A 24,901-nucleotide genomic window follows, 5' to 3' on the forward strand; every position below is an offset into this window, starting at 1 on the left:
CTGCAATTTCTTGGCGTTCACAGAAACAAACGCTCGTAACAACTTCATCAAATCATGTCGAGATTATTGCACTACATGAAGCAAGTCGTGAATGTGTGTGGTTAAAATCAATGACCCAACATATCCAAATCTCATGCGGATTATCATTCGACGAGAAGCCTGTGATACTATATGAAGATAATGCTGCATGTGTTGCTCAAATGAAAGAAGGATACATAAAAAGCGACAGAACTAAACATATTCCTCCTAAGTTCTTCGCATTCACCAAGAAGCTTGAGAAGAATAAATGTATTGATGTTCGTCACATTCAATCAAGTGAAAATTCATCAGATCTCTTCACAAAGGCGCTTCCTACGTCAATATTCAGAAAGCATATATATAATATTGGGATGCGCAATCTACGAAATTTGTGAAGAATTGTCGTGTCAACATGAGGGGGAGTTTACGTGACTGCACTCTTTTTCCCTTGCTATGGTTTTTATCCCAATGGATTTTTCCTAGTAAGGTTTTTAACGAGGCAGTATAAAAACACGTAATGAAGACAATCATTATGATCATCATCACAAGGGGGAGTGTTGAAAAATATATTTAAAATGTGTGTATTGAATATTTGAATGTTGAATATTTGAATGTTGAAAATAAGAGTTGTAAATATTGAAAATTAGTGTGTGATGATGTAGGTAATGATGTATTTTATTTTTGGATTATTTGTAAAGATTTCCTATAAATAGATCTCTCATTTGTGAAGAAAATCACAATTGAGTAGAGAGAAAAATATTATAAAGTGTGTAGTTTGGTAAATTTTGAGAGTTTGAGATTTTTACTTTTTACCATAAATTTTTACTTTTTCACAACAATCTTCATATTTTTATTTTTATTTTTATTTTATTTTATTTTATATGTAGAATTCGGTGAAATTTTGACGGGGGTAACTGGGTGACGCGCGGTTACTAAGGCGCGTTCTTTAGGATATGTGGATCGTAAATCGAACAATACTGATTGTTTTCATTTATTTAAATTTAAATTGATTTGACAACTTATTTTTTGTTTCATCAGAAATATAGTTTTTGTTAAAAATAAAAATTTACGGTAAAAAGTAAAAATTTTAAAGTCTCAAAATTTACCAAACTACATACTTTATAAAATTTTCTCTCAACTCAATTGTGATTTTCTTCACACATTGAGAGACCTATTTATAGTTTTTCTTTGGAAATAATTCAAAAATAAATTCATCATTACATATATCATCACACACTAATTTTCAATATTTACAACTCTTATTTTCAACATTCAAATATATCAACTCTTATTTTTCAACATTCAAATATATCAACTATTATTTTTCAACACAACTATTATTTTTCAACACTCCCCCTTGTGATGATTTCATGATGCAATGATTGTTTTCATTACGTGTTTTATACTGCATCGTTAAAAACCTTACTAGAAAAAACCCATTGGGATAAAAAAACATAGTAAGGAAAAAAGAGTGCAGTCACGTAAACTCCCCCTCATGTTAACACGAAGGATTCTTCACAAATTTCGTAGATTGTGCATCTCAATGTTATATATATATATATATATATATATATATATATATATATATATATTATGAATATTGTCGTAGGAAGTGCATTTGTAAAGAGATCTGATGAGTTTTAACTTGATTGAATGTAACGAATATTAATATCTTTATTCTTCTCAAGCTCTTGTGTGAATGCGAAGAACTTAGGGAGAATATGTTTAGTTATGTCGCTTTTTATGTATCCTATTTCATTTGAGCAACACATGCAACATTATCTTCTTATAGTGTCACGGGCTTCTTGTCGAATGATAATCCGCATGAGGTTTGGATATGTTCGGTCATTGATTTTAGCCACACACATTCACGGCTTGCTTCATGTAGTGCAATAATCTTGGCGTGATTTGATGAAGTTGTTACAAGTGTTTGTTTCTGTGAACGCCAAGATATTGCAGTGCCTCCATGATAAAATACATATCATGTTTGAGAACGTGCCTTGTGTGGATCAGATAAATACGACATCAGCATAAACAATTGTGCTTTGATTGGTATCTTTTGAATATAAAAGTCCCAAGTCTGTCGATCCTCGTAGATAACAGAATATATGTTTAATTCCGTTCCAGTGCCTTTTTGTTGGATATGAGCTAAATCTTGTCAATAAATTTACAGCAAAAGATATATCAGGTCTTGTGCAATTTGCAATATACATAAGGGCACCAATAGCATTTAGATATGGTACTTCTGGACCAAGAATAACTTCATCATCTTCACATGGACATAATGAATCATTTTCTATGTTTAATGATCTAACAACCATTTGAGTACTTAAAAGATTTGATTTATCTGTATTAAAACGTTTAAGGACATTTTCTGTATAATTTGACTGGTGAACAAATATTCCACATTCTCTATGTTCAATTTGCAAACCCGGACAATACTTTGTTTTTCCAAAGTCTTTCATTTCAAATTCTTCCTTCAAGTACGACACAACTTCTTGAATTTTCTTATTTGTTCCAATGATGTTTAAATCATCAACATATACAATAATAATTACGCATCCGGATGTTTTTTTCTTAATGAAAACATAAGGGCATATTGAATTGTTTATATATCCCTTTTTAATTAACTATTCACTTAGCCGATTATACCACATTCGGCTGGATTGCTTTAACCAATATAATGATCTTTGCAATTTCACAGAATAACATTATCTGGGTTTTGAACTTTGTGCTTCAGGCATCTTAAATGCTTTAGGGATTTTCGTATATATATTACTATCAAGTGCTCCATATAAGTAAGCTGTGACAACATCCATAAGACGCATTTCTAAATTTTCAGATACCACCAAACTAATCAAATACCGAAACGTAATTGCTTTCATAACAGGAGAATACGTTTTTTCATAATCAATTCCAGGCCTTTGAGAAAAACCTTGTGCAACAAGTCGAGCTTTATATTTTACTATTTTATTTTTTTCATTTCGTTTTCGAATAAAAATCCATTTGTATCCAACAGGTTTTACACTTTTAGGTGTAATGACTATAGGCCCAAAAACGTTACGTTTATTTAGCCAATCCAATTCAACATGGATGGCGTCTTTCCATTTTATCCGGTCCTGTCAATTTTTACATTCACCAAATGATTTTGGTTCATGATCTTCATTGTCATTTATGATGTCAAATGTCACATTGTAAGAAAATATCTCATCAATTTCTTTTATATCTTTTCGATTCCATATTTTTCCAGTATTAATATAACTGATAGAGATTTCACGATTCTCGTCAGTTTATGGTTCTGACGGAACATTTTTATCATCATGTATTTATGTTGGAATATCATTATCTATTTTATGATCATCGTGTTTCTCTATGCTTTTTCTTTTTCGAGGATTTTTATCATTGGAACCGATTGGCCATCCACGCTTCAGCGTTTAATGACATCATGAGTATCTTTAATTTGTTTCTTTTGCATTTCAATTCGAGCAGGGGCATTTACAACATGTATATATGATTTATTTACCCCTTTTGTGTCTGCAAATGCATCTGGTATCTGATTTGCTATTATTTGCAAGTGCACAATTTGTTATACATCTTTTTGACATTGTTTAGTTCTTTGATCCATATGTAACAATGATGATGTATACCATGTAATTTATTTTTCGATATCTTTCTTTTCTCCCCCTAATATTGGGAAGATTTCCTCGTTAAAATGACAATCAACAAAACGTGTTGTAAACACGTCGCCTGTCTGAGGTTCAAGATATTGAATTATTGATGGGCTATCATAATCAACATAAATTCCGATATTTCTTTGAGGTCCCATTTTTGTTCGTTGAGGTGGTGCAATAGGCACATATATCATACATCCAAAAATTCTCAGATGAGAAATATCTGGTTATTTACCAAATGCAAGCTGCAATGGAGAGTATTTATGATATACACTTGGTCTGATACGAATTAATATAGCAGCATGTAAAATTGCATGACCCCATATGGAAACATGGAGTTTTGTTTTCATAATCATTGGTCTAACAATCAGTTGTAGACGTTTAATCAATGATTCGGCTAATCCATTTTGTGTATGTACATGAGCCACTGGATGCTCAACAGTGATTCTCATTGACATACAATAATCCTTGAAAGTCTGAGAAGTAAATTTATCAGTATTATCAAGTCTAATTTTCTTGATTGTATGATCGGGAAATTGATTCCGTAGTTTTATTATTTGAGCAAGTAATCTTGCAAATGCCACATTGTGGATTGATAATAAACATACATGTGACCATCTGCTGGAGACATTGATCAATCACATAAAATACTAAATGGTCCACATGGTGGATGAATTGACCCACAAATATCACCCTGAATACGTTCGAGAAACATAGGTGATTCATTTTGGATTTTAGCTGATGATGGTCTTATAATAAGTTTTCTAAGAGAACATGTTTTGCATTGAAACTTATTGTTTTGAAAGATCTTATGGTCTTTCAGCGGATGACCATGTGTATTTTCTATAATTATTCGTATCATTGTTGAACCAGGATGTCCTAATCGATCATGCAAATTGATCAATATTGAAGAAATATCAATTACCGTGTTCGATTCAATTGGACTTATATATGTATAATGCAATCCAGTGTGGAGCATTGATAGTTTTTCAACTACATATTTCTTTCCTGATTTATATGTGGTAAGACACATATATTTCTCATTTCATTCATTTATTGTCTGAATCTCATACCCATGAAAATATACATTTAGCTTTTTAAATTTTGATTCGTATATTATATTAACTATTATTACTTTTATGTTTAATTCATTTGCAGGATACCTAATTGTTAGGAAAAAATTATAAATTTAATATTTTAAATTGGTTTGTTTTAGGTTTTAGTTCTGTGACTTGTTAAAAGTATTTTTTTGTTTTGATAGTTTTTTTGACATGAATTCTCTCCTACATGACAAATGTGACGAGAATAAAGTTCATATTACACACATTAAGATTCATTTGATAAAAAAATATAAAAATAAAACAAAACAACCTCCAATACTTCAAAATAGGAGAAATAAAGTTTGTCGTTTTCTTTTATTTTTGTTAAGGTATATCTCAATATGTCTAATATAAGGATATGTTGAATTCAACCGGAGTTTAGATCCAAAAATTAATAAATTAAGCAAAGATATAGGCGTATATAACTCAGTGAAAAATTAATTTTTAAATTACTCGGGAAAAAAAGCTAAATTTTAAAAAGCTAAATGTATATTAAATTAAGTTTCCTTTAAAAAGCTAAATTTATATTCTTTTATTTTTGTATTTCTTGTTTGATATGATCTCTTGATCTTTCATAAATTTTATAAAAATATCATAAAATGAGTTATAATATATTTACATGTAAAAATAAATATGTTATTTATTCATATTATTTTGAAATTTGACTTTTTAAGTAATAATTTTTTTCAACGATATCGTTAATAAAAAATGGTTATATATATATTTACTTACAAGTAAAATTCATCAATCCAAACACAACATACGTGTTCAAACCCAATAAAATAGAAGACCAAAAAAACGTTGGAACAAAACACCCGCAACAAAAGGACAATATCAGAAACACCTCATTGAAGCCTGTATCAGAGTTAAATCATCAAAAACATAGTATATTTCAATCTACCTCGAGGGCATTACCCTTATGATGGATCCAGTGATTGCTATTGCTTTAAAAAAAATTATACCCACATTTTAAAAATCTCTTTTGCATTTTTTAGCCCCAAAATTTTCTTCCGCGTTCGTTCATCTTGATTCAAATTTAAAAGTTGATCTCATGTGATTATGGTATTTTTGTAGATAAATAAAAAAAATTCTAGACACTCTTACCTTGACCATTATTTTTTTATAATTCAAAATTATCTTTAATAATATGTAATTAATCACATCAAGTTTAAGCTCGCCTCAAATCTAATTTATGGATCCGCCTCTAATTCAAATAAAAAACAGCTCATTATTCACCCACCTTGATTGAATCATACTTTTACCCTTTGAGTTGTCTGTTCTAATTATTTCTATATAATTCAAATAAGAACTGTTATGTGTGGGTACATTGGATGAGTTCGATGAGCAATTTACCGAGCCTAGTTATGTTCCTTTCCTAGGAGTGCTGGAAATCGGATAGAGAGACCCCGGGCTGAGTGTTCTGCACACGTAAAAAAAAACTTTAGTGGGGCGTCGGAAGGTTTTCCGACATAGCCAATTTAGCACTCAAGTCAATCAAATATTCACGCAAAGAAAAATGTGATATAGAAAGTACATAGTGAATGCTTTTGAAAAAATGTTAAGTCAATGTCCTAAATGTTTAAATATATCTGAGTATTTATAGAGGTAAAGATAATAATGACCTTGTTTTCAGTACCCGACTACTCCTCATGATAAAATAGTTGCACATGTCATGCCCACATGACACTGTCACTACTGACAACTCATACTATTTTCAGTCTTGTTATATCACCTTTACGTGTGATGACTGACATAATAATGATTTCGAAGCTTTGTGATCCATACCTCTGAGCCCATAATCGATGTCTGTCTCGTGATACTAGGGTAGTGGTCATGATGTGAGCACACAGACAGAGCCATTGTTCCATTATCATGGTCTTTTTACACCGCTCGGGCTAAGCTAAGAGCCCAAGTGTGTCAAAGTATATGTTGTTCTAATATGTTTTTCTAGTTGTTGCATACTCAATTATGTTTATATAAGAACACTTTCTTCACCCATACTGGTTCTTGGCCCAGCCTACCTTGGCTTCCCGATCCTTCTTAGTCTTCTCGAGCAAGGGAGACTCGGGCTCTTTCTGGGGCATAATCAAGAACGCTTTATATTTAATACAGGTAGAATAGATTTATTTATTTTTTTTAAGAAAATATAATTATAAATAAGTTTTTATATTTTTTTATTTCTCTAATGTACAAATAAATCAGATTTTTATATTTTTTGGGTTAAGCGTGCATTAGTAACTATATGTGGCCTCCTGAAAGTTCTAGTGTGTCAAGCTGTTGACGTTGTACCGCTTGATCAGATTGGCTAGATGTGTCATAAAAGAGTTACACCAGATCTTAAAGAATAATAATATCTCTAGTGGAACATGACCGGAGATAGGGAAATGTAAGGTTGGGCTAGGTTGACAATTTAGTGGCCCGCCAAAATGACGGGTTCCAATGGGCTGTAGGCTGGCCCACTTCGCCAGTCCGTTTGACATCCATGTAAGAGTAATTTGTAATGTATACGAGACAACACCAACAGATAGACAGGTGCCTCTCGAACATATTGGCCTAACAAACTGACACATTAGCAACCAAGTATTGGCATTCTGCGATGCCATAAGTATAAAAAAAATTAACATGCATATTTTTTTGTCTAATGATAAGCACTCGATCCTAACAATAATGATTCAATTAAAAAAACAATTATTATTTACTTGATAGATCATATCGATGATGAAAAAAAATTAAAATAAATGTGATATTATAATATTTATTTTAAAATAAATATCTATTTTATGATTGCATCCAGTTTTTCATTCACAACATAATATTTTCATTAGATCAACATATCATGAAAAATAATAAGAAAATATGTATTTATCCAAGTATTTAATTTTTAAAAATTTCACTTGTGATTTTTCTATTAAAAATATGAATTTTTTATTGGGAATTCACGACCAAAAAACCATTTTATAAAAAAATATTATTATTAACCTATTGCACTTGAACTGCAAGTACTCGGAAGTAATTCTCGCTTTATGTATAAATAGAACTGATGGTATAAGATCAATTATTTGTTGGGTTAATAAAATCAATTCGAGAGTGGGGGGCCTATGATGGCTATAAGATCAATTATTCGTTGGGTTAATAAAATCAATTGGATTTAGCACTATTGAGGTCCAAAATATTGATTATGATTGCAAAAGCCCAAGCCCTTTAGACGCTCTTAAAAATCTATAAATAGAGGAATTCCCAGACAATTCAAGGTATGCTCTCATTTTTTATAAAAGTTCTTGAGTTCTCTGAGTTTTCTTGGAACTGCTTACTGACTTGAGCATCGGAGTGTCTACGTCGGGAACCCTCCCGACGCCCACTTGACAAGTGTTCGTGACGCAGGTGACGTCCCGTGAAATTAATTGTGTATAGTCTATGTGGAACCGTTTACCAGCCAGGTGAGCTCATTTGCGGGCCAAGTGGACTAGTTTGCTAACCAGTCGGATCTCGTGTGCGCAGTTTACGCGACTCATTTATTTTAACGGCATCAAGAACCAACCGACCTTCTTAAGTAAATAGATGTGAAAAAAAATAAAACTAAATAATAATAGTTATAAAAAATCAATATATGATCACATATAAATTTAAATGCTCATGACACGTAAATTATGCAAATCACAAATGCAACACAAACTTTGTGGAGTACAACATAATACAATAAACTCTAGAATATATATATATACGGGCGCGCTTATATAACAATTTTTTTTTTGGACGGACTGGATATATTATTGAAAACTTAATTCTAACTCTAATTCTAATATGAAAAAGATGTAAAGCATTTAATTTTCAATAAATTAATTTCATTTCAGCATTAATATTATTCACTGATATATTATGTTAATTATGTGCATGCACCTAATAAAATTATTAAGGGACGTTAAAATAAATAATTTGGAAACTAATATTGTGTATGTTAAAAAATAATTCAATTAATGCACTTGTATATGATCTTTGATTGAAGTTAATATTTAAACTCAAACCAAATAAACGGAATTCAAAGTCAACCCCACAATAATTCATGTTCTAAGTTGCATATCAAATTTAATTGAGATAAATCGAATATCAAGTTAAGAAGTCGTAAAATCTCACTTTAGTTTAGCAGCTTTTTTTACTCGATTCAATTCGTAAACACTTTCACACCACCTTGAAACTGTAAGATAATGCAAATAAATTAGATACAGCAAATTTAGCTACTTGTTCTGAATACAGATATTTCCATTTCTCTTGATCAAGATACACCTCAAAATCCAAAATACAACACTTCAGAAGCGTGAAAGATAAAAAACCAAAAACAAAAATAAAAGGCCATTTGGCAGCCTACAACCGCTGAATGACTTTTTCATGACAAACAACAAGTTATTCAATAATGAGAAACCATTTCGTAGAAATTGAGAGAAACGACTGATCATAGAAACTGGTACGTGTGTGTGGCACCTTTAAATTTGCTCATTTAGCACTTGCAAGGCGAGTGCGAAGGAGTTTTGCAGCAGAAACCATGTTTTTGAGTGCAGGCTTCACTTCACCATACTTGCGCGTTTTCAGACCACAATCTGGATTTACCCACAAGATGTTGGTTTCAAGAACAGCAAGCATCTTGTTGATTCGGTCCGCAATTTCTTCGGTAGAGGGTATTCTCGGGGAGTGGATATCGTATACACCAGGACCAATTCCAGCACCGTATTTCACACCTTCACGGAAAACGGATAGCAGCTTCTCATCAGACCGGGAGTTCTCAATTGTGATCACATCAGCATCCATGTCGATGATGGAGTGGATGATGTCATTGAAGTTGGAGTAGCACATGTGGGTGTGGATCTGTAGTGTTAAAAGGATGAAGGTTTGGTCAGTTTGGTCAGGGGGTATTATAGTGTTGGGTACATACATTACAATTTTGCCTAAAAACTTGGTTTAAAACGCAAAAAATAATTTTGTACCTTACATGACCATTCAGGAACAAAGCGGAACTCGGGGGAAAAAATATAGTATTAATATACATGCTCGTTGGTCGTGCATATAAGAAAGCTTCTTGCTCCAGGGTTTTTTTTATAACTGACTATATCATGCTAGAAACCATTTCTTTGTAAAAAATCGAACACGCTGACGTTTTTTAATGCGATAAAATAACTGACTAAAAAAAGAGAGGCAAACGGGACGAACCTGGGTCGTGTCCTGGACACCGGTGTTGGTGATTCGGAATGAGTGGACGGCCCAGTCTAGATAGAAAGCATGTTCAGCCTTCCTCAGAGGCAATCCTTCTCTCAGTGCAGCTTCGTCGATTTGGATCACTGTGATTCCTGCCTTCTCAAGATCCTCGACTTCGTGCTTAATGGCCAAGGCGATCTGATAGCAGGTTTCGAATCTGAGAAACAAGAAATGTGTGTCAGAATACGTTTAAATAGTGACAAACAAGAAATGCCATATCTTTCCAGGACAGAAATAGACCTGGGTTGGTCGTTTCGTACGAAGGACCAGTTGAGAATGGTAACTGGGCCTGTAAGCATTCCCTTCATTGGGCGCTTGGTCATGCTCTGAGCAGCAGTGGACCAGAAGACGGTCATTGGCTTGGGGCGACTCACATCACCATAAATGATTGGTGGCTTCACACAGCGAGATCCATAAGATTGCACCCACCCATTGGCAGTGAAGGCAAAGCCAGACAATTGCTCGCCGAAGTACTCAACCATGTCGTTCCTCTGGAATTAAAATATTCAAAACATAAAGATATAGTCACAATGACTTCATAGAAGCTTCGATTTGTCCGAACATGTGATAAATAGCTTATTTATTATCATTCCATTGGCTTACCTCTGGCTCTCCATGAACAAGAACATCAATGTCGAGCTCCTCCTGAAGCTTGACAACTTTGTTGATCTCCTCTTTGATAGATGAGATATATTCCTCCTCAGAGATCCTACAAAACGAAATGTAGCTTTAAAATATATGATCTTAAGTCTGCCGATTACAAAGTGCAGAGGAAGAGAGAATCACTCACTTTTTGGCTTTGTATTCACGGCGGACTCTTCTGAGTTCAATGGTCTGAGGGAAGGAACCAATGGTGGTGGTTGGTAGGATTGGAAGGTTAAGCTTTTTTTGTTGGGCATCAAGTCTAGCACTAACATTGGTAGCACGACGATGGTCAGAGCCCTTCAAAGCAGCAGCCTGGTTTGCAAAAAAGTAGAGCAGATTGATAAGCACGAGAGAGAACTCTATCAAATGGTAAATATGCAGATTAACTACTTACAGCCTTTTGGACAGCTTCATTATTCACCCTCGGAGAGGATTTCCTGGAAGCCTGAGCAGCAGAATTAGCAGAGAAGAATGCCTGACAAGCAAAAAATAACAACCAGAGCATATTAGTTTATTCATCATCATGTTCCAGACAAAACTATAAAGAAATTGTGGAAAGACGTGAACAGTATAATGATGAACAAAATTTATTTAGGAAAAAGGTTCAAATGAAAATAATTTGTCCTCAATTCATATGACTGCGCAGTTATGAATTATATACCTCGTCCTTCTTTCCAGCCAGTGCCTTTGCCAAAGCATCAACTTCAAAAATTTTTTGCGCAGCAAATGCGAGCCAGGATTTAATTTCTTGGTCCAGCTTAGGCTCATTCACAAGATCCACAGCAGTGTGGAGAAGGGAGGAGGAGGTGGACACAACAAGCTTATCTGCACGAAAAGTGAGAAAATGACTCTCCATAAAAGTAAATTGATACCTAGTAAATCCAGGAGTTAGCCAATATACCTTTTCCCACAATTCCTTCAAGAGACTGCAGGGTTATGAGAGATGCATCCAGATCATTACCCCAGATGTTCCTGCCATCAACCACTCCAGCAAAAAGGATTTTTCCAGAAGGGAATTCGCTCTTGATTAAATCAAGGGTCTTGCTACCACGGACCAAATCAAAACCAAACCCAGCGACTCCGGCAAGAGAGGTGAGGGTTTTGAATGCCGCCACAGGGACATCAGCAAAGTAAGTCTCGATAAGAACATTAAGCCCAGATAAGCTTGATTCTAATTCAGCATATGCCTTGGTGAACGCTTCCAGTTGGTGAGAGTCAAGATCCAATACAAGGGTGGGCTCATCAAACTGGATCCATGAAGCACCTGCTGCCTTCAATTCAGCAATAACTTCCCTGCATGTATACATCCATTTATATACCAAATTGGTTCGACAATGTGATGAATGAGACTGTCAACTGGTTAAAAATTAACGTAACATGTTTTCTTACTTGTAGATAGGAAGAATTTTGTGAAGCAGAGAGAGAAGAGGGAAAGTCTTCTCAACACCCTTGGCTGGTTTAGAAAGCAACAAGTATGTAACTGGGCCGACAAGTACAGGAACGGTATCAACACCAAGCTGCGTGAAGGTGAAACCCGTCAGATGGCAGTAACAAATCAAACAAACTTTTAGTTAACAACGAGACATCGATTATGCAACGACACTTGAAATACACAGATGAGAGGGCAATGGCTGCCATCTTTTAGAAAAACACACATTTCTGTTTATTGATAAAACTAGAAACATAGAAGGAGATTTACAGAGCGCTCATACCGCTTTAGCCTCTTTGTACTCGTTCACAGCTTTGTGGGAAGCATATGAAAATTTCAAATCTGGCCCCAATTCTGGTACAATAAAGTGGCTGCAAAGGCAAAATAATGTTAACTTTAAAAAACATCACCAACATAAAGATGAACCGTCTAGGGCTATGAGGAGTCTTACGCATCACTTACTAGTTTGTGTCAAACCACTTGGTCATTTCCATAGCAGGAACTGAGGCATTTCCTCTTGCCATGGAAAAGTAGGTTGAGAAACCAATCTCAGTGCCACTCCAATTGTATCTCGAGGGGACAGCACCAAGCATCGCAGTTGTATCAAGTACCTGATCATAGTAAGAGAATGTGTTGCTAGGAATGTACTTGATCCCGGCATCAGACATCTGCTTCCAGATGGATGCCCTGAGGTCAGCAGACACCTTTTCCAAATCCTCCGCGCTGCTTTTGCCATCCCAGAAAGATTCCAGAGCAAACTTCAGCTCTCTCTTAGGGCCCATACGTGGGTATCCAACGATGTGAGATGCCATTTTTCTGGTTCATCAAATTCATTCAATCAGATCACGATTTAAACAGTACAACACAAATATCACATAGGTGATGCGTACGATCAAATCGTGTTAATAAAATTCTACATTTTAATTAAGTGAGATGCCTGACTCTATTAAACACATGGCTCACATGCAGCCCGTATATCTATATTTTCTTAATAATTAAAAATAAAAAACGCATCAAATGACCAAACACGGAAAATGGCTAAAACAGATCTCACACGGATTATACTAATCAAATCTCCACGACGATTCCACTATATGGTGGTGTTAAATCAACCACTATGAGTTCTAAGATCCAAAATACTTATTGGGAAAAAAATGAAAAATTCCAGATCCAAACACAGGAAACCATTACGTGCAGGAAACCCGAACCAGGGGCACAATGCCGACAAATTTAATCGGACTACACACTCTCATTATCCACTTCAAGCCAGATCTATTCAATGCGAAATCTCAAATCCAGATCTACAACTTCCAACACTCACCACCTCGAAACTACTTATAGCCTATCCACACGAATTCCAGCCCTGCCACCCAATTACAACTTCTTACTAAAGCCACGTCAGCTCATTACCTGCATCGAGATTCCAAAACACACAAAACCGACATCAAAATGTGTTAAAAGATTAGGACTTGGACCTATTTCAACCCGACTGGCCAAGTCCATGTATACAACTCCGGTGGTCCGAGCTCTCATAACAGAATAAGATTGAGAGCTCACCCAAACCCAAAACTAGCTCAAGGTAAGGATTGTCGTCTCATAACTCTATCCAACCGATTTGGAATCGAATTCAATCATCACGCAGGACACAGAAAGTGAATGAAAATCACAGCATCAAAAACCACATGAAAACAAACAAAACAGAACCTCACCGATAGATCTAAGCGAAACGTTGTAAAAACCTTCAAAAATGCAATTCAAAAACCACAAATCTACCAAAAAAAAACCACAAAATCGCGAGTTTAATAGCAAAAAAAAAAGGACTCAACAGAACGAACGAACGAACGAAATAAGAAGTTCAGCAAAAAAATATAAATACAGAAGAGGAATAGAGAGGGACAGGAAATCCATACTTTTCGGGGAAATGGAGACGGGGAGCGGTTGAATTGAGGCGAGGGAGATGGAGAGAATGGGAAGACACGAGTTTAAGGAGCAGGCTGATGAGATTATTTATAGACGAGATTATTTAACAAAAATGAAATCTTCATATTTTTATTTTTATATTTTTATTTTATTTTATTTTATATGTAGAATTCGGTGAAATTTTGACGGGGGTAACTGGGTGACGCGCGGATACTGAGGCGCGTGCTTTAGGATACGTGGATAGTAAATCGAACAATACTGATTGTTTTCTTTTATTTAAATTGATTTGACGACTTATTTTTTTTGTTTTATCTGAAATATAGTTTTAATTCAAATATAGCAAATCAATTAGTATTTATACACCAATTCAGTCCGGTTCAATGTCGTGAGGTAACTGAACCACAACAATTTTGTATAACTAGTTACTTTGCACACGCGATGTGTGTGTATAATTTTTTTTATCATTATCGATGGACTAAAATGAAATTTGACAAATTATGGAGAGACTAAATTGATATTTGAATGGTTGAAATAAAAAAAAGTGTGTGTTGAAATTTAAAAAAAACAAAAACAAAAGTGTAATATTAGTATCATATAAGGGTAAAATTGAAAAAAAAAAGTTGGTGTCCTATCTAGGTAGTTATTATCATATCCTCACACTTAATAATATAGTATAGAAGTATAGATATAATATAGATAACGAAAAATGTCAATTTTAATAACATATATGGTGGGTAACTGTCCGTTTATCGTTTTTTAGAACACTGATAATGTATATAATAAGATGTGATATTTTTTTAGCCAAAAACTTGTGTGATGCGGTCTCACGGGTCGTATTTTGTGAGACGGATCTATTATTTGGGCGATCCATGAACAAATATTACTTTTTATGCTAAGAGTATTACTTTTTATTGTGAATATTGGTAGGATTGACCCGTCTCATAGATAAAGGTTCGTGAGACCGTCTCACAAGAGACCTATTCATTTTTTTTTATCTTGTATCTTTATTTGAATCAATATAGTCGTATAAGTTTCAAATATCAATTTTAGTCGTTCTTGTCAAAATCATTATTAAATTTTTATAATTATGTTATTGAACACATAGGCATGTCACGAGATATTTATTAATTATATAACTATAAAAATTTATCAACAATATTAATAATTTAGTTATATGATTTTGATTACGTTGGATTGCAATAATCGTTCATGCTGGATAGAGCAATCAAAATGTAGTGTTTGTGTTGCTGCACGATTTAAAATATTTGAGGTTGTACTATTACCACCAGCTTTAACTTTTGATAAAGTAACAAGCATTCGATCATAAAGTTGTTATTAGAGCCATAAATCAAATTTTTTATTTCAATTGAGTACAAGTAATGTAATTATTGAGAAGGTGATTATTAGGATGCAATAATTGTCTCTGCTGAGTAGAACAATTGAAACGTAGCTCTTGTGCTGATGTACGTTTTAAAATATTTGATTTGCACAATTATCTCTAATTATAGCTTTTGGTAAAGTGATAAACACGCGATTCTAGAAATTAGAATAGCTAAAATTGATCGTCATTACATAATTACAAAACTACTAATGATTAAACAAAAAATAAATAACTAAAAACGTTATAGTCGAATACATACAAAATTAAAATTGGCATTTTACTTGTTATCTATTCAAGTTAGAATTGAACCTCAGCAAAACCTAGTAATCGAACTTTTATCTCAAATCTAACAAAAAATGTATAGGTCAAGAGTTTTTCACCGTGATTATTATTTCATGATTTTAGAGGTGAAGTTTTATTCGAAGTGAGAGGTCCTCGATTCACTTTAACTATTTACCTGTGTGTAAATATTTGTTGACTTCAAAGTCGGTCTGTCACGCGCCCCATGAACCCCTGGGCAGAACACAGTACCGAGGGGGTAATTTTGACAAAGTAAAAGAAAAACAATTGGGATCGCCATTCCCAAGAGTGGTTTGGTGACTTTGGTGGCAATAGTTGGTAGGAATGGCGGCGTGCCACGTGGTACACCCTCCAAATTTCGGCACTGCGACAACTCAATTACCATAATTTTCCCTCGAAATGTTTCACTCTGTCCGTGCAGACACGGGCAATGAACGGCCCATTTCCCTCCATTTGATATCAATTGACGGGATCGCCATCCCTATGATGATAAAAATCTGAGGGGATACAATGTCATGCTCATATTTTGTGAGACATATTTTTTATTTGGATCATTTATAAAAAAAATATTATTTTTTTATGCTAAGACTATTATTTTTTACTGTGAATATTACTATAGTTTACTTGTCTCACAGATAAAGATTCGTGAGACTGTCTCATAAGATACCTACTCCTCTATAATTTGCATAGTTCTTTCTTTTAAAAATTTATTCAGATCTCTACTTTCTCTCACACGCAATAATCTAAAAATAAACTTTTAAAAAATAGAAAATAATTTATTATTAATAGCAATAATAAAAATCAAAGTAAATACAGATAAATCGAGCCTCGTGAATAGGAAACTAAAATAAATAGCTGGAAATAGCTCTTTAAAACGCTATAATGTAGATATGTGAAATTACAGAACCTTAAATACAATAGATGACGGCTAAATTATATTTTATGCATCACTCTATTTATTTTTTAACATATACTTAAAAAAATTACATAAAAAATTAAACGATATTTTTTAATTGATATTTATAGTGAAATTAAATAACAGAATGTGTTAGTTAGTGATAAAAAATATATATATTAAATGCGAGAGTATGTGCACAACATGCTTCAGTGTTATTATTTAATTTAAATTCTATTTTCATTTCTCTGTTTATTTTGTTCAATTTTATATCTATAGTAATGTAACCATTTTCAGACACGGAGTTAGTGGGGGTTGTTGGGTGCAGTCGTCCCTCAATTTTTCAACACAGAAACTCTTGTGAGACGATCTCAGAGATAAATTTCATGGGTCGAATCTTTTATTTGGGTCATTCATGAAAAAATATTATTTTTTATGCTAAAAGTATTATTTTTTATTGTGAATACCGGTAGGGTTGACTTGTCTCACATATAAAGATTCGTGATACCATCTCACAAGTACTATAAATTATTTTTATTTCTCTCTAAAATTTGTTCTTACCACTCTTAAAATTTTTAATAAATGTTTTCTCGTTTCCTAATTTTGTTTTTCTGTCTCCTTCCCTGACAATTTTTATATTGTTCATATATATACACATGATTTAACCGATATTTGGTCATGCTGGCGTCATTAATATTATTTGATTTATTCCATCTCTTTTTCTAATATTCAAAAACGTAATTAAGAATAATCGTGGTGCAGCATGCTAAATGCTTTGTTAATTAACAACAAGTTGACTATGTTTTGAGTTCAATAATACACAGTCAAATATGAATTAGATTGTAAATAAATATTGTCAGATCCCTAATTAAAGTAAACCCGACTAGATTTGCCTGTTCATTTGGTACAATTTTTGCTATCTACGTAGGGCACTACCCTCATTTCATTTCAACGGATAAGATCTTGTCACACATACAAAAAAAAAATTGGGTCCTATATATGCATGAGCAAATCTTGATCATCCATCTTATTATGGGGGCAATGCCCACATGGGTAGGATGAAATAAACCCGATTTTTGGTATATAACAGGTATTGATTTTTATAAACAAACGGTTTTTATAACGTGCATCATTTAATTTACAAAAATTAATATGTGCTATTTATTTGTTGACTGAACTCTTTAGTTCTATAATCTCCAATAAAGGGCATGCTCTTAGTTCCAACCATCATCTCAAGCAAACAGCACCAGATTTGAAGTAATCCCACCTTTTGATGTGAAAACAGTCGAACCACCAATTCCCAAACTGTGAGATTGATTGCAAGATATAACTTTTTATTTAAATTTAAATTATCAGTTGAACTTCATGTGTTAAATATATTACTGCGTTTGGTTGCCTTGATTAGGTGAGTTTATTTTTTTAACCCACATAATATCATGTTTGGTACGTTTTTTATTTAACCAAGTCAATTTCTCCTATGAATGATTAGATTATATTAGGTGGATTAAAATAATCACTCCTCACCCCTATGATTATTTATCACACTTTTAATCCATCATATTTTTCCAATTTTACCCTTCTCCTAAATCCAAACTCACCACCAATTCCCTCCACCGACCGCCGGACGGCAACCCCCACCGTCGGCCGACCACCGACCATCGCCGCTGCCGACCACCCCATCCCGCCTGTCGGCCAACCGCCACTGCCGCCGTCGCCGGCAACCACACCACCGGCCGACCACCACCGCCGTTGACCGTCGCAATAGTGGAAGGGCAATTTTGTCAATTCATCAAAAGATTATTAATTATCGCATTCTTAACTATCATACTAAACATAATATTATTTTATCATTATTTATTATATTTTTATTTCAATCATTCTTTTTATCATTTCTGTCTTAATCATTTCATTATTTTATCGTTCAACTAACCGTAGCCTAAGTGTGGTGTAACACAGTCTGAACCGTGATAATAACCGTAGAGACGAAGGTACGTACATGCTCGACGTTCCAACAAGTTTCAAACATATTTTAGCACTTCTATCCCTGTGAATCAACACTCATAATAAATATGCTGATTTTCCTATAATCTGAAAAAGAATGCTGCTTCCACTTCTCACTTAATGAATCAGTTATTTTCCTGAAACTAAATCGAAGTGATGACTTTATATGATTTAGTATGCAACACATACTTTTTTTAAAAAAATATTACACATGAAACTCAAATATATCACATCAAGTGTGTTTCCAAGCTCAGACCACGGCTAATGGAGCGTAGTGATCGAAGCTACTCCGACGAGCTCTTGTGCTATGATTCGGATTTTTCTTAACACCACCACCGTCCATTTCTCTGCTAGAAATCCCCTTACCAAATGCCACTGAATTTTGCTTATTTTTAAGCTGTGAAACGCCATCTTTTGCAGCTCCTCCCTGTACGAGAATCCTAATAATCCCTGTATAGTTTAAAGATTCAGCAATTTGAACGGCTGTAACACCTTTATTGGTTTTTGCTTCAACGTCAGCTCCTCTCTTTACGAGCAATTCGATCACTTCCGCCTGGCCCGACTCTGCAGCACAGTGCAACGCCGTGTATCCATCTTCATCTTTTGCATTAACCTCGATGCCCCTTTCGATTAATACTCGTGTCACATCGATACGTCCCTTAAATGAGGCACGGTGAAGTGCGGTCCAGCCGTTCTGGTCCCTCCCGTGAATCGATGCCCCGTTCTCAAGAAGCTTATGGATCATCCTCAGCTCTCCCTTCCTCGCTGCCGTACATAGTTTGTCGGCGAGTTTTAAGTCGTTAAATAGCTTTGAGTGCCCGTTTTCAACAGCAAGATCGTAGGCCGTCTTCCGTTGTTTGTTCCTTATATCTTTATTCGCCCCTTTGTGGAGCAAAAGTTTCACCAGTTTCTCATCTCCTAAGGTGGAGGCTATGTGCAGAGGTGTGTCACCATCACTTGTGTTTCGAATATCGCATCTAGCGGCATTGGCGAGCAGCAGCCGGGCACAGTCTTTTCTTTTCTCTTCGACGGCTAAGTGCAGTGCAGTGTTTCCGTGTTTCGTAAGCGAATTCGGATTAGCACCTTTGAATAAAAGATGCCTGAGAACTTGAACATGGCCATTCCCCGCAGCAAGATGGATTGGACCCCAAGTGGAAAATTCTGATCTTTCCGGGCTGGCTTTGTGAGCCAAGAGTAGCTCAACTATCAGTTCTTCCCCCGAGGCAGAAGCCGCCTCGACTGGGCTCGATCCGGTTCTGTCAGTAGCCTCGATATCTGGCTCGAATTCAAGCAACAACTGGACCAAATCAGGCCTACTCTGAGCAATAGCCAAGTGTAACAAAGAACTTCCCTCAGAATCAACAGAATCAGCAGCTCTCGAATTCGGGTCACTCTTTTCAAGAACCTCCCTGATTTCATCCATACAACCTTTAGCTACCAAACTGCTCAAAACCATCGATCCAACAAACATGATCTTGATCCCACTATCAGAATACACCTGCTTCTTCTTGTTAGTGAACCAATCGTTCGGAACCGAATCATAAGTCGATGTTGGATTCTTGACACCTGCTCCGGGAGCCACCACACTTTGCAAAATGAACGAATCATCACAATGCGGGTACCGGTATGGTAGCGAAGAATTCGGGGAAAGATGGTAAGTGATTTCAAGTGTGAGTGTGGTCAGAGGTAGTATGATCCCGGAGTGCGGGACAACTGTGTACCGTGTCTTGTTCAACGGTTGGATGCGAAATGCAACAGGCATGGTGTGCATAACATTGCGTAAACTGATCGAACCGGAGCATTTATGCCCCTGTTCTATTTTGATCGCCACAGTGTTGGATGGCTCCAAGCTTACTAGCCTGTCCATTCTTGGAATTCTTCACTCTTTCAAGTTCGAATGTTTTGCAATGGTATATGAAGATCATTTGTTGAAAGTGTAAAACTCCAACCAACTGAATGGAGTGGCAAAATATATGAAAGAGGAATAATTCAGCAGCCGGCTTTAACAAGGCAGCACCACTTGTTGGAGATGAAATCAATGAAGACTTGTTCTATTCTCTGTCCGACTTGTGATATCAATGCATGTATATTAAATTTTAATTTATAATATAAGTTAATGCATAATAAATTTTCATTAAAACATATAATTATAGTTAAAATGATTATTCTCTATCTAATTTTGAGTTTGAATTTTTGTTTTAGTATTTTTTTCCCATAAAAATAAGAGTAATGTAGGAAAGTGATATAGTTTGTGAAAGAAACCTTAATCTATTTTAGACATCAAACTTAGTTAACACAAATATCTCTTGATTTATAAAATAATATGCACAGTATAAATTAATTCAATTGTGAGTAGGAATGGGCCTAGGAATTGTTGTAAACAGGACTATTTTGCCATGTTGATTGAATATTTATAATCAATTTAATAATTTCAGGCAAAAAAAATATTCAAATTCTTCTCACGTGGCGATATTTTTATGGCAGAAATTAAACAATGTTACATAACGAACTCAAAAAATAAAACTCAACATAATTTTTTGCTTTTTTATCGAGGTCATTTTCAGTGCCTTGTAATGTTTTCTGGTGGAAAAAAAAAATATTCGGATTAAAGTTCAAGAACGTGACACATGAAAGTAAATGATTTCAAATAATGACAAAAACTTGTGTGAGACGGTATCACGAGTCGTATTTTGTGAGACATATCTCTTATTTGGGTCATCCATGAAAAAATATTATTTTTTATGCTAAGAGTATTACTTTTTATTATGAATATCGATAGGGTTGACTCATCTCACAGATAAAGATTCATGAGACCGTCTCATAAGAGACATATTCTAAATTCTTTCAACGAATAATTACGGCCTTAATGAATGCTTGATATAGAATAAGATTGTGTTTGGATCGAAATAATTATGTGGATTTGATTTCAAATTCATACATCAAATATATTGTATCTATTTGGTTCAAAATTAGATACAAGGATTTGAAATTTATTATGTTAGCTAATTATATTTGTATGCTTCAATTTTGAATTCACTATTCAATTTAGTTATTTCAAATCCATCGATTTCAAATGTTTTGATCTGAAATCCCCTCGTAAATCTAAATCCGTTAACAAGAACATAAACTAGAAAGATTTTAAGGTTGTCTCATGGCTCGTCGTATAGGGTCCTCCAAAGAATTTGTTACTGTCCATTCATGGAATTTGTCAAATATATGACTTATTCTATGGTCCTTGTGCAGATACAAGGCTTCGGAATCATTTTGATGTTATATCCAGCAGCAAATCTACAAATTAGTGAATCTAGTTTCCAGCATTTTCTCATATTTCTAGTCTAGTTTCCAGCATTTTCTTATCAACTTTTTTTAGTTTTTATGTACATAAATCATGTCTAGGAATTGTTCATCGTATTTCACCTTTCAATTTCAACATCTTTTTCATTTCAACTCATTGTTTTTGGTGTATATTAGATCAGGAAATTAGAACGAACAAAGATTAGAAATTCATCGTCGGTTGATTATTATAAGTCAAATTTTTTTTAGTTTTTCACACATATCGATGTTTTTTAACATCTGACACGTATGTATTCCAAAAAAAGTGTGCAAACATCTATATTTTGCATATTTTAGGCAAGAAAAAAGAACCTTCAATAGAAGTACTATGGTTCTCTTTTTTGGGTGATTTTAAATTTTCTAAAATATCCATTTTTACATATTAGGATCTCGATATCTTAACTCTTCGACTCTCGTCTAGTTTTCGATATGTTTGGTCATGCTTCTTATTTCTTTGACTGATTTAAGAATCTATAGTAACTAAATTTAGTGCCATTGTGAATTTTTTAAACTACTTTAAAATTATAAAAATATTTTATTTTCATTTAATAAAAAGTATTATAAAAATCTATTTTAGTAAATTTATGTATTATTTTATCACTATCGTATCCACTTTCTAAAAATTTTATAACTACTAAAACATTTATTTAATCTTTATAAAAAAATTTGAATTTTTAAATGATTATACCATTCATAACATACAAATACGATAAAAATAGTAATTAATTAAATTAATAGTTATTATTATTATTAAACCACAATTACTAATTTAAAAAATTATAATTATTCAATTAGTAAATTATACATACACACAACATGTGTAATATATAATCTATTAATATTATTAAGAATCTCTCTAATAACGACAAAAAATTGGTCTGTTTTTTGTTTTCTCAATTTTGCACTCATTTGATATCAAAATTACATTTTTGTTTTTATTTTTTTTAATTTCAAAAAACTTTTTTATTTGTTTTTTTAAAATTACAACTGATTCAAATAGCACTTTAGTCCCTCGATAATTTATCAAATTTCATTTTAGTTCATAGATAATTTAAAAAAAAAACTGTACACACGCACCGCGTATGCAAAGTAGCTAGTAAAGATTTTTTTTTTCTTGTTACGACGCAAATTAAAAAAGTTTTTTTTATTGACTAATTGGGCAAACAGTCATTATTATTTGCATCTCATACCTTACAAATTTATAATTATCAAAGCTACCACAACATTTATTTTTATGATCAATCGAAGGAGACTTTGTTATAATTGGATTTAAGATATAATCTTATCTTGATATTACAAGCCATCGCGAAACATTTTATGAAAGAGAAACTTTGCAAGAAAATAAATTAAACAGAAAGATTGGACAAAATATATTTATTTTTATTATTTATAAATTGCATATAAAAGCATAACAATTACGATAATCAGATCATCACATGTAACGTATATAGTAAGATTGGTAGACAATTTATAAACACAATACTTCATTTCATTTTATTTTATTTTATTTGCTTTCCCCTAATTTGCAATTTAAAGACAAAGTGGAATACAAGAAAGCAAACCCCATAACCTGCAAAATTAAGAAATCAAAAGGTCAGAGGAAACATTAGCTTAAGCCATTGATATATAAAGTAAAACTGAAATATTCCAAGAGGACAAAAAAATCAAAGTAAAAACTCGCGTGAAATGAAATGGTCTCACGAATTATATTTTACGATACAGATATCTTATTTGGGTATTCCATGAAAAAATATTACTTTTATGCCAATAGTATTACTTTTTATCGTGAATATCGGTAGGGTGGACCGTCTCACAAATAAAAATTCGTGAAAAAACCTACTCAAAAATCAAATATTTCAAAAACCCATGAAAAATAAAGTTTCTATCGTCTCCACCATATAATCGAAAGCTAAAAAATTATACCTTTAGATATCATAAGTTTCAATCGCTGTCGCTGCTGCTGCTACTGTCCCCATGGCCGTGTCCATGTTTTTTGATTTTTCTTTCTTTCTTCTTCTTATCTTTTCCGCCCTCGCCATGGATCTTGCCCTTTATCTTATCTGCCACACCCTCCTTGCGTTCGGCCTTGTGCTCGCCGTATCCGTGTTCGGGATTTATGAACTGGGCGTGGCCTTCACCCTTGTGCTCGCCGTGTTTCTCGCCTTCCTTCTTCCCACCCTTGAACTTCTCTTCTATCTTGTGCATGATTCCAGCCATTTTTTTCTACTTTATATTTTTCAAACCCTAAATGTGCAAAGTAAATGCAATAATATTGAGTAGATATATAGATCGTGTTTGTTTGATGAGAAGTTGGGAGTGAGTTTACATATTTATAGGCACTAGAAAGGGAGACGAATATATTCTTTACCTGTTTAAAATTATATGTCTATAATAAATTATTTTACGAGTACATGTCATGTGTACAATTTACCCGATTCATATCTAGAATAAAAAATAATACTTTTGAAATTAAAAATAACATTTTTTATGTTACAAGATTGATTCGTGAGACGACCTCACGTCAGTTTTTGTGAGAATATTATAAAATATCAAACTATTATACATATAATTAAATAAGAGATAAATATCTTATTCAATTTTGATATGCGAAATAATCCAAATGAATGTTTACAAATTACATATACATGTATCTCTGTGTATACACACACAAATATTATACACATTGATGGAAAATATAGAGAATTACATAATATTTCTAGGGAATAAAGATAGTGGAAATTGATGATTAATATTCAGTTCCATACTATATTAATTATTATATTCTATATTTTCCAAATAATGCCACGATTGAGACTTGTGAATCTGAAATAAAGGATGGAGATGCTTTCATATTATTAAAAGAAAAAAAGTACACGTTTCATCATCTCGAGAAACAATAGCGTATTCAATTATTGAGGGTTCCACGAAATGCATTTATATATTTCAATCATGCCACGTCGATTT

At 33.6% G+C, this 24,901-nt stretch overlaps 2 protein-coding genes across 5 annotated transcripts; both read right to left on the minus strand.

Moving 5' to 3' along the window:
* Positions 1-8,975: 8,975 nt before the first annotated feature.
* Positions 8,976-14,140, minus strand: LOC142527638 (5-methyltetrahydropteroyltriglutamate--homocysteine methyltransferase-like). Of its 3 annotated transcripts, none has more exons than XM_075632499.1 (12): positions 14,018-14,140; positions 12,570-12,923; positions 12,391-12,478; positions 12,068-12,195; positions 11,580-11,971; positions 11,340-11,503; positions 11,073-11,153; positions 10,824-10,990; positions 10,637-10,742; positions 10,274-10,524; positions 9,989-10,190; positions 8,976-9,646 (listed from the first exon to the last, which is right to left on the minus strand). In XM_075632499.1, exons 2-12 carry the CDS (start codon positions 12,917-12,919, stop codon positions 9,278-9,280), a joined length of 2,298 nt encoding a protein of 765 aa, XP_075488614.1. In that variant the 5' UTR covers positions 12,920-12,923; positions 14,018-14,140; the 3' UTR covers positions 8,976-9,277. The 3 variants fall into 3 exon arrangements, with proteins under 3 accessions (XP_075488614.1, XP_075488621.1, XP_075488609.1); XM_075632506.1 differs by lacking the exon at positions 14,018-14,140 and adding an exon at positions 13,817-13,937; XM_075632494.1 differs by lacking the exon at positions 14,018-14,140 and adding an exon at positions 13,299-13,375.
* Positions 14,141-18,601: 4,461 nt separating this feature from the next.
* On the minus strand, positions 18,602-21,145 carry LOC142527653 (protein VAPYRIN-like). Of its 2 annotated transcripts, XM_075632525.1 has the most exons (2): positions 20,326-21,145; positions 18,602-20,190 (listed from the first exon to the last, which is right to left on the minus strand). In XM_075632525.1, exons 1-2 carry the CDS (start codon positions 20,469-20,471, stop codon positions 18,855-18,857), a joined length of 1,482 nt encoding a protein of 493 aa, XP_075488640.1. In that variant the 5' UTR covers positions 20,472-21,145; the 3' UTR covers positions 18,602-18,854. The 2 variants fall into 2 exon arrangements, with proteins under 2 accessions (XP_075488640.1, XP_075488633.1); XM_075632518.1 differs by having other exon boundaries at positions 18,602-21,145.
* Between the last annotated feature and the right edge of the window lie 3,756 nt (positions 21,146-24,901).

This window comes from Primulina tabacum, chromosome 2 (assembly GCF_025594145.1).
Source record: "Primulina tabacum isolate GXHZ01 chromosome 2, ASM2559414v2, whole genome shotgun sequence".
In the NCBI taxonomy this organism is placed as follows: domain Eukaryota; kingdom Viridiplantae; phylum Streptophyta; class Magnoliopsida; order Lamiales; family Gesneriaceae; genus Primulina; species Primulina tabacum.

Excerpts from the sequence above, each read along its gene's own strand:
- LOC142527638 (XM_075632494.1), bottom strand. The coding sequence starts at position 13,360 with ATGAGAGTGTGTAGTCCGATTAAATTTGTCGGCATTGTGCCCCTGGTT. Across the intron at positions 11,154-11,339 it reads TGGCTGGAAAGAAGGACGAG|GCATTCTTCTCTGCTAATTC; the intron begins GTATATAATTCA and ends TTTGCTTGTCAG. Across the intron at positions 10,191-10,273 it reads GTACGAAACGACCAACCCAG|ATTCGAAACCTGCTATCAGA; the intron begins GTCTATTTCTGT and ends CTTGTTTCTCAG.
- LOC142527653 (XM_075632518.1), bottom strand. The coding sequence starts at position 20,471 with ATGGACAGGCTAGTAAGCTTGGAGCCATCCAACACTGTGGCGATCAAA.